General features: G+C 54.7%; 1 protein-coding gene across 2 annotated transcripts; it reads left to right on the top strand.

Annotated features, from left to right (window-relative positions):
* The first annotated feature begins 351 nt into the window (after nt 1-351).
* Nucleotides 352-8,993, top strand: CNPY3 (canopy FGF signaling regulator 3). Of its 2 annotated transcripts, XM_080666251.1 has the most exons (6): nt 352-668; nt 3,191-3,314; nt 3,984-4,080; nt 5,662-5,784; nt 5,993-6,110; nt 6,618-8,993. In XM_080666251.1, the coding sequence occupies exons 1-6, from the start codon at nt 521-523 to the stop codon at nt 6,821-6,823; spliced, it is 816 nt and encodes a 271-aa protein (XP_080522377.1). In that variant the 5' UTR covers nt 352-520; the 3' UTR covers nt 6,824-8,993. The 2 variants fall into 2 exon arrangements, with proteins under 2 accessions (XP_080522377.1, XP_080522378.1); XM_080666252.1 differs by lacking the exons at nt 352-668; nt 3,191-3,314 and adding an exon at nt 3,859-3,882 and having other exon boundaries at nt 6,618-8,987.
* The last annotated feature ends 635 nt before the right edge of the window (nt 8,994-9,628 follow it).

Genomic DNA, 9,628 nt, shown 5'->3' with positions numbered 1-9,628 from the left:
AAACAGCTGCTCAGTAGGAGCTCGCTGCATTATACCCCCGGGGGGAAGTGACGTGAAAGGAAGCGGAGAGGCGGTGAGGACGCCTTTCCCACCTCTTCTAGGACCCGCAAGCCGCACCCCCTGACTCAGCCCAGCGGCTGCTCCCCCTCTCCCCTTCCCCCACCCCCCGACACACACACCCCCGTCCCAGTCCTCTAGCCCCGCCCAGAGCCTCCGTTAGGGGGTTGGAAAAGATGTTGCCATTGGTCACTGAGGACACCATCCTCTCTCTCATTGGCCCAAACCGAAAAGAGACCATCCTTCCATTTGCTAGAGGGCGAACCCCGAAAAGCCCATTGGCTGCGCAGTCCGCGGGCCTCCGTCGGCTCTGGGGCGGGCCTGGCGGCCAGCGGAGGGAGGGGGCCGGGGCTCGCTGGTGCCCGGGTACGAGGCACGTGTGCAGTCCAGGAAGCATCTGCGAGAAGCTGCCCAGCGCGCACCCGTGGGAAGCGCAGCCCTCCGGGTCGGGTCCGGCTGGGCCATGGAGCCATTGCCTGAGCCCGCGCCCCGGCCCGGGACCCGCTGGCTTCTGCTTCTCCCCCTGCTGCTGCTGCCGGCCCCGGAGCTGGGCCCGAGCCAGGCCCAAGCCGAGGAGACCGACTGGGTTCGCCTGCCCAGCAAATGCGAAGGTGAGGGGCGGGGCTCGCGGAGCGTCCCACGGGAGGGGCCGGGCTTGCGGGAACGCTCGGGGGTGGAAGGTCCTGGCTCCTGAGCGGGACCCCGGGATACAGGGGCGGGCGAAAGAGCGGGTGTCCGTGCACCTGGAGCTCACAAACCCGTAAAAACAAACAACTATCATCAGGGCAGTAGATGCCTTGACAGATGAAATGCAGCGTTTGGGGGCCAGCTGAGCCCCAGCTAGTCTCCCAGCGCGGGGGAAAGGCTGGGTGTAGAGGGGAGTCAGGAGAGGCTCCGCAGAGGAAGCGCAAGGGAAAGTAGGAGTTGGCCGGGTGAAGAGAAGTAGCAAGAGAGGGCCCCACCAGGAAACCGCCCCGCAAAGGCCAGGTTTGAGGAACTGAAAGGATTCATATGACTGGTCCGAGGGGAAGAACCCGAACCCTCCTGTGCCCTCACCACAACCCGATCTGTGTGACTGGCTGCCTCTTCGCCAGCTGTGAGCTCCCTGAGGACAGAGACCTCTCCGATATTTTTGGAATAAATATAAATAAACGGGGGCTGTAGGGGTGTGTGGAGGAAGGAAGAGGGGCTGAGGCTTAAGGGGTCTCTTTGAGAGACTAGAACCTGGGGGGACTGTGTGAGGGAGGAAGATTTTAGGAATATGGAAAAAGAGAGCATACCAAAGACCTAGGGGTGTAGGTGTGGAACTTGAGGAAGAAAGAGAAAGGGTGCTGTCACATGAAGCAGAGATCCGGGACTGTGAAGGGCCCACCTTTTCTTCTCTTCCTCCACTCCATTCTCCGTGTTTCCCACCTCCCTAACCCCAGGCCACCCAGAAAGTTGGCTATGAATCTGTTTCATCCCAATTCCCAGCCTACAGCAGGCCAGATGTCCCCTAAGCACTGAGAAGTGGGGGGCAGGAAGGGTTTAGAACACATAATCCTTCCCTTTGAGAGATGGAAGGTGAGATGCTTCAGAGATAGGCCGACGTCAGGGGTAGGTCTCCCGGGAGGCAGTCCAGCCTGTACCTTCTCCCTCTCTCCCTTGAATAGACCTAGGGCTGTGATGCTTTCCTTTCCCTCTGCCTCCAGTGCCAACGGAGATCCTTTGGTGGTTTCACTTCCTCTTCTCTGTTTGCTATTTTATTCTGATACCAAAGAGCCCCTACTGTTTCTCATATTCTCAGAAGCTCACATTTCTTTTCCTTAGAGGCATTCACAGATCATAGAAGCGTAGGGCTGACAAGGATCTTTGAGATCATTCTAGCACAACCTTATTTTGTAGGTAACTGATCAAGGTTACTTTAAAAGATTTTTAGTCACAGGATGGCTTGGCAAACTCCAACCCTTAGGCTCTTAATTGTGTATTTACTTTTATTTATCATTTTGTTATTAAATGCTGACCGTGTCTGGCCCACAAAGCCTGCCTCCTGGCTCAGTAGCCTGAGTGGAACAGGCCTTGGCACAGAGAAAGGAGAACTTGCCCAGAAAAAGAGTAAGTGCATGTCCATGAGTGTCTGGGTTGGGTGCCATGAGTCTCCCCCAAGTCTGGATCCCCAGAGGGGGTCTTGAAGAGGTAAAGTTTGGAAGAGTTGAGAAGCAAGGTTTTGGCTGATGAGTATAAGAGAGGTAGGTTGATGGGTTCCAGCCTTCTGGGCCTGGAATACTACAGGCTGAGGGCGTGGGAGAAGGGGGCAGAGGAGCCAGAAAAATGATGACCTTGCACAACGTACAGGACAGCGAGGGAAGGAAGCCCAGATGGTCCTGGATGGAGAGCCAGGGAAATGAGTCGCCCGCAATTCATTGGGGACTCTGAGATACCAGCTTATATGTTGGAATTTCCGTGTGTCCCAAGTTCTCCAAGCCATCTAGTAATGTATGTTATACAGTTTCACCACGCAAGCCTCCAGGGGATGCATTTGTTTTGGTGATAGTAATTGGTTTTCTACCGAACTCTACCATCAGTGTTAAAATAACGCTGATGGCTGTATTCTCTTCAGAGGCATCAGAAGCTGCTCACACAAACACAGTCTCCCTCAGCAATACCTATCATGTATCCAACACATACAGAGTCCCAGACTAGAGGAATACAGAACAAATCCAGGACATGCACTCACTTTGGGTACTCCTGTGGTCTGATTAGAGAGGCACGCGAAATGACCAAAGGCCCTCAGTGAGAGCATGGATCCTGCACAGTCCTGGGATGAAACTGAGAGCAGGTGGGATTAGCCCTGGCGGGGGGCTCAGTTAGTTGGAGTGTCATCCGTACACTGAAAGGTGGTGGGTTCAATTCCTAGTCAGGGCACATACCTAGGTTGTGGGTTTGATTCCCTGTCAGGGTCGGTATGGGAGACAGCCAATGGATGGTTCTCTCCCACATCCATGTTTCTCTCTTTCTCTCTCTCCCCTCCCTCTCTGGGTGAGGATTTAAAAAAGAAAAAAAGAGCAGGCATTGACTTGAGTCTTTTTTGCTGGGAGCTGGCTCCCAAAGGACACGTGCACTCAGTCGGCTGTGCTGTGCCTCCCTCTCCCAGTGTGTAAATATGTCGCCGTGGAGCTGAAGTCAGCCTTTGAGGAAACTGGCAAGACCAAGGAGGTCCTTGACACAGGCTACGGCATCCTGGACCGGAAGGCCTCCGGGGTCAAATACACCAAGTCGTAAGTGAATGGGGACCCACTGGCCCGGCCTGCTTTGTTCCTCAAGGCTTCAGCGGCCTGAAGTTCCCTTCTCCCTTCTAGCCAGGCAGACCCACTCCGGAGGGAGGCAGCTTTGAGACCTAAATTTGCCCACTGGTTCTACGCCCAGCTAATTGGCTGGCTTTCCTAAATCCCTTAACTGCTCTGGCTTCACATTCCTCATCTGTAAAAGCTAGCCTGTGATTCCCAGACTCTTGGATTTCATGGACCAATGCAATTTTAAAAAATATTGGTAACACAAGATTACCAACATTTAATTTTGCCAGGTATAAATATCAAAAACAAATTTAAAAACACAACATAAAACTTGCATCAGCTATGGTCATCCTTTCAAAATTAAGTGATATTTTAACATCAAAATTTTATATATTTTGCTTTATAAAAAAAACCTACAGAACCATTGAGCTTTATTTAAAAAAAATTCCTTCCCATAGAGCTGTTAAAATTTTGTCTCTCTGGTCTGTGTTCCAGCATTTCAGAGCACCCAGACCAGATGACCTATCTTCCTTCCAGCTCTGACTTCCCGTTGGTGAGATGCGCAGGCGTTGGGGTAGCAGGGCTGGAGGGACGGACCACTGACCCACTGGGGCTGGGAGGGGGACTCAGCCCCTCGTGCTGCTGTCTCCACAGGGACTTACGGTTAATCGAAGTCACTGAGACCATTTGCAAGAGGCTCCTGGACTATAGCCTGCACAAGGAGAGGACCGGCAGCAACCGGTTTGCCAAGGTGGGATTGTGCTTGTCCTTGTTCCCTGCTGAGGCAGGGCCTGCGTGTGGCTGAGTATGTCTGCTGGTGTGGCTGTGATTTGAAGACCCTACCCTGGCTTCCCTCCGTGGCCTCTTCCCATTCTTTGTGGACTGCTGTTTGCACTCCACCTGTCCTGGGTGGCCTGCCTTTTCCTGGGCGATAGGCACATTCATAATGGCTGGGCCTGCCCGTCAGGATCCTGCCTCGGTCCAGACTGGCGGAAATGCCCGAAGTGCAGCCCCCAGGGGGGCCTAAAGCCCCAGTGCAGGGAGAAGTCAGGAAATCAGGGTTCAGAGAAGAACCCAGAGACTCTTGGTGGTGATTACCCTGGCCCTCCTCTGGGACCACAGACACATACCTCAACCTCCATCCAGATGCCTCTGTGACGTGTAAGGCACTTACTACACCACCAATGCTTCTTTCCCTGGAGAATGAGCTTTTTACAACAAGGCCCACATTTCTTTGTCTACATCTTCAGCTCCTGCCACATCGCTTCACCAAAGTCCCCTCCTAGCAAAGGAGATCAGTATGAATTTCACAGAGTTGGTTGGGTGTCTTCCCATACACCAAAGGGTCTCGGGTTGATGCCCAGGCAGGGCACATGCCCAGGTTGCAGGCTCCATCCCCGGTGGAGGGTATGCAGGAGGCAACCTATCGATGTTGTGCTCTCACTTCGATGTTTCTGTCCCTTCCTCTCTCAAAATCAATAAACTATTTAAAAATAAAATAAAATTTGTATGAATTTTGTACCCTAGTTGATAATAAATTCATGTTTGCTTTAATGTAAAAATGTTAAAAGTTATTTTTCATAACAAGAAAATTAGAAACAGCCTAACCATCCATCAGACAGGCATGGCTAAATAGATTGATTGGCTGTTCAGTGGCCTGTTACACAACTGAGAAACAAAGGATGAGGTAGCTCTGCAAGGACTGAGCTAAAATTTTCTCCAACGTGTATCACTAAATAAAAAAGGCAGAATAGTGTGTGACATATATATTACTGCTGTGTAAAAAGTGTGGGTGGGGCAAGGAGGATGTATCTGTATGTCTGTTGGCATGTATTCGTATGCATTATCTCTGGAAAGGGAGTTTGTTGTCTCCGGGGAGAAACCTAGGTAGCTGGCAGAAATGGAACAGAGTCTCTCCTGCCTTGCCTACGCCCTCTCCCCAGCAAGGAGAGAGACAAGCCCTCGGAAGAACCCCCAGCAGGGAGCGGGCCTGGGTGTGGGGAGTGAGTGAGCCCAGCCACAGTGGAGCGGGGGAGCCAAGACAAACGTATTTCCTGGAAAAGGAGTGTCCATTCAGAGGGCCTGAGGGCAACAGCAGACCTGTTGGGAAGGATAAGGTGTGGGGAGGCAGGACAGGGCATGTGTGCATGCGTGCACGTGTGGGGGTTAAGGGAGGTACACCTAAAAGAGGGGAGAGGAGGGTGAGGTCAAGTGTGAGGAACCTTAGAGGTCTTGGCTTCTCAGAGCTGGTCCTTGGGCCTCCAGCAGCCCCTGCCGAGAAGGTCAGGAGGCAGGGAAGGGACTCCCTCTCATGTCCGGTTGCCTCTTCCAGGGCATGTCAGAGACTTTTGAGACGCTACACAACCTGGTACACAAAGGGGTCAAGGTGGTGATGGACATCCCCTACGAGCTGTGGAATGAGACCTCTGCAGAGGTGGCAGACCTCAAGAAGCAGGTAGGCCCTTCGGCCACTGTGCCCCCGGGGGTGGGGACGGTTCTGCTGCTGAGGAAGGCCACCAAGGAACATAAGTCCTCTCACCTCTGGCTGCAGTTTGCTCAGGAGAACCCCGCCACCCGCCTGTCTCGTGTGGCTGAGGCTCCACTGAGCTCCTCCGAAGGGAGCCAGCGCTGTGGCCTTGCCAACGCGAGGGTTGTGATTACAGTGCGACGTGCTGGTGGAGGAGTTTGAGGAGGTGATCGAGGACTGGTACCGGAACCACCAGGAGGAGGACCTGACGCAGTTCCTCTGCGCCAACCACGTGCTGAAGGGCAAGGACACCAGTGAGTCTGAGGGAGGGAGGAGGCAGGGCGGTTGGTCCTCGATTTCATTGTTTGCTCCCCCTCAGGGGAGGTAGGGAGTGGGGACGGAAAAGAAATAAGAAAGAGAGGGTGTTGTCCTGGCTGGGTGGCTCAGTTGGCTGGGCAGCGTCCTGTACACCGAAAGATGGTGGGTTCAATTCCCCGTCAGGGCACATCCCCAGGTTGCAGGTTCAATCCCAGGGGTAGTACAGGAGGCAGCCAATCAATGTCTCTCTCCCCCTACCCCTCTCTGAAATCAGTTAAAAAAATTAAATCACTGCCCCCTGGGAGCTTGACGTGACAGGGTGGGTGAGAGGCACCAAACAGGTGCAGAACAACATGCAGAGAACTCCGGTGCCCCCGCAGGGCCTGGGCCACAGTGAGCTGGGATAGGGACTTGGATGTGAGGCAGCCATTCCAGTTGCCACTCCCGTGGCTCCCCCAGCAGTGCTCCTCACCCAGCAAACCAGTCTCCCCTCCTCACCCCAGGTTGCCTAGCAGAGCAGTGGTCCGGCAAGAAGGGGGACACAGCCACGCTGGGGGGGAAGAAGTCCAAGAAGAAGAGCAGCAGGGCCAAGGCATCCGGTGGCAGCGGCAGCAAACAGAGGAAGGAGCTGGGAGACCCCGGCCCCGAGGAGGACGAGGGCATCCAGCAGGCATCTCCCCTCACACACAGCCCCCCTGATGAGCTTTGAACCTAACCTGGCAGCCCCTGAACCCAGACTCCTGACGTGGAGGTTGAAGAATCTGAGGCTCGGCTCTGGCAGGCAAAGACAGCTCTCCCAGCCCCAGGTCCTCCCGGCCTCGCTGGGTCCTCTTCCTGTCGGGGAGAGGCCCAGCTCTGGGAAGAGCTCGGATAGCTGCGGTCAGCCCACTCTGGCCTTTTCCCTCTGCCAAGCGTTTCTCTCCTGGCAAGGCTTCAGGCAGGCCGTGTGGTTTCGGGACTGCCGAGAACGCAGTGTGAACTCAGGAGCGGCAGGTGTCGCTGGGCCCCAGGACTGGAGCCCTCTGGACCCTGTGGGGCGGGCACGCTGGGCCTTCATCTCCCCTCACGCCTGCCCCCACCGCAAAGCAAGACTGCAGGCCCCAACCCCTCCTTTCTCTCATCCTCCTGTGGACACCTTGTGCTCTGCCTGGCCCTCCCCAGGGTTCACAGAGTAAAAACCTTTTGGCCTTTTTTGTTGTGATTTCTGAGTCACCTTCAGCCCCTCAGAGGGGCCTCGAGCCCCTTGTTGCTCTTCCCTGCCCTTTACCTTCCAGCCCTGGGGGCTAAGGACGGGGAGAACCCGGGCTATTTTGGGGTAAAGGGCAGGCATGGGGGGAGGCCCAGCACAGTGCCTGCCCCCTCCCTCAGGCCAGGAGGGGCTTCATTTTTGCCCTGAGCACTTGGCTGCCCTCATTCCCACCTCCATCTGCCCTGCCTGTTGGTCTTGAACCTTGTCCCCTGATTGATCACTCTGCTCTAGCTGTTGTCCCTGGAGCCTAAGGGGGAGGACACCCCAGTCCCCCGAGGACAGCTGGTCACACCATGTCCTCTGGGAGCAGGGAGGGCGGGAAGGCTGGCCTCTGGGAGGTGGGGTGGAGGAACCTGCCCAGCCTGTCCTGAGGGCAGGGATGGGGGGAGGGGGGGGCAGTAGCAGTAGTGATGACAGTGGTTCTGTGCTTTCCCCCACACTGCACTGTGGGCTGGGTGCTGTTCACCCCATTTTGTAGGGAAGGAAACAGGCTCAAGTCAGGGGACATGCCCAGAGTCCTACTGTTTACAGCTGGCACTCAGACCCTGGTTTCCAGACTGCAAGCCCAGCATTGTCTCCACTGCCCCACAGCCGCCAGGGCACCACCCCAGTGCCTGGCACTGCAGGGTGATTCATATTGAACTGGTTTGGTTTGGTTTCTTGGCCATAACCTACCTCCACCAACAAGCCTCCTTTAAAGGGAAAATAGGAAACAGCTGTTGCTTCTTAGAAGGAGAGAATGGTGGGAAGTCCCATCAGCACGGGGCCCCCACCAAGTCCCCTGTGAGCACCCACACTGAGACCCTCACTCCCCTGGGCCGGGCCCAGTGGGTAGGAGGGGATGCACTGCTGAAGTGCCCCAGATTCGTCATCTTCTAGTGAAGAGGCTCTGGGGTATGATATGGGAGTGAGGGGTGCCCTCAGCCTGGGCTCAGCCTCTTCCCCAAGTTGGGGCAGCCAAGGCCACGGAGAGTGGAACGAACTGGGATTTTATTCCCTCTGGTCAGTGAGGCCTTGAAGGATATTTTTTGGTCTGTCCCCCACTGCCCCACCTTCAGGACTGATAACTGCTCCTGTTAAAAGGGCTGTGGGATTCCAGCATAGACTCAAGTTCCAGCCTCAACTTTGTTCTGCGCACAGGAAATGACGGGTTGGGGCTGGGGGCTGGAACGCAGGGCTGGAAAACTATTTGCAAACCCTTGGGCTGTCACTAATCCAAACCCACAACCTTCAGTGCCTGGCTTACGTCTGTCCCCAAAGCTTTATTGATCCTTAGGGTAGGATGAGGCAAAGATGTATCCTCTTACCAGGGTGGTGGCCCAGTGGCCCAATCCCAGGCCAGGTCTGGACCAGAGGGCAGACAGCTGGGACTGCTTTGCTCTTTGACCTGTGGCTGCCCCATGAGAGCCCTCTCCTCCCCCTGCCCCCACGGGGCAGGCATGCTGCACTCAGCAGCACTCTAGCAGAGAGCTTCTCCCCAGGCCCAGCCTGGAAAAGGCAGAAGGCTGCCCTGGCTGGGTAGCTCAGATACACCAAGGTTGCGGGTTCAATACCCAGTCAGGGCACATACAAGAAGCAACCAATGAATGCATAAATAAGTGGAACAATAAATTAGTGTTTTTCTCTCTTCCTTCCTCTCTGACTCGAAACTTTTAAAATGGGGATGGCGGAGGGGTCAGAAATTAGGCTCCAGCTTCCCAGGTTGTTTTTCCTCTCCTGACCACACATAACAGCCTTTTTGAACTTAAATATTGCCTCCCACTTTCTCACACCCCTTCCCTCCATTAGGTGAAGGGACAGCCCCCATTAGAATAGGGTTTCCTACACTCACCTGGACATGAAAGTCACCTGAAATGCTTGTTAAACATACAGATGTCTGGGCCCACTTCAGATTTGCTGGGTTGAAGACCTAGGAGCCTGCGTGCCGAGGCCAGCTAGAACCCACTTCACCAGGAGTGTTATCTAAGAGGGAGCAGGGCTTCAATGAAGGCACACTGTCCAGGTCTTATACTCAGAAACATGACTTGTCGGAGCCCCAGAGAGGATCTGTCTCCGACGAGGACTTCCATCATCCAGAATCACAAACGCTGATGGACAAAGCATAAGGCCAGTTTGTTCCAATTCAATGATTAAAGAACCATAGGCCCAGGTAGTCCAGTCTCAGGGATTGGGCCCCACAAAATTATAGTAAATATACAAACATGCGTACCAGTCCCTTAAGTATGGAGCCCTTGTGCAGTGCACAACCTACCCAGGTGTTACAGC

This window comes from Plecotus auritus, assembly GCF_963455305.1.
Source record: "Plecotus auritus genome assembly, chromosome: 4".
NCBI lineage: Eukaryota > Metazoa > Chordata > Mammalia > Chiroptera > Vespertilionidae > Plecotus > Plecotus auritus.
The sequence above is the reverse complement of the archived record's forward strand: the minus strand, read 5'-3'. Positions and strand labels throughout refer to the sequence as shown.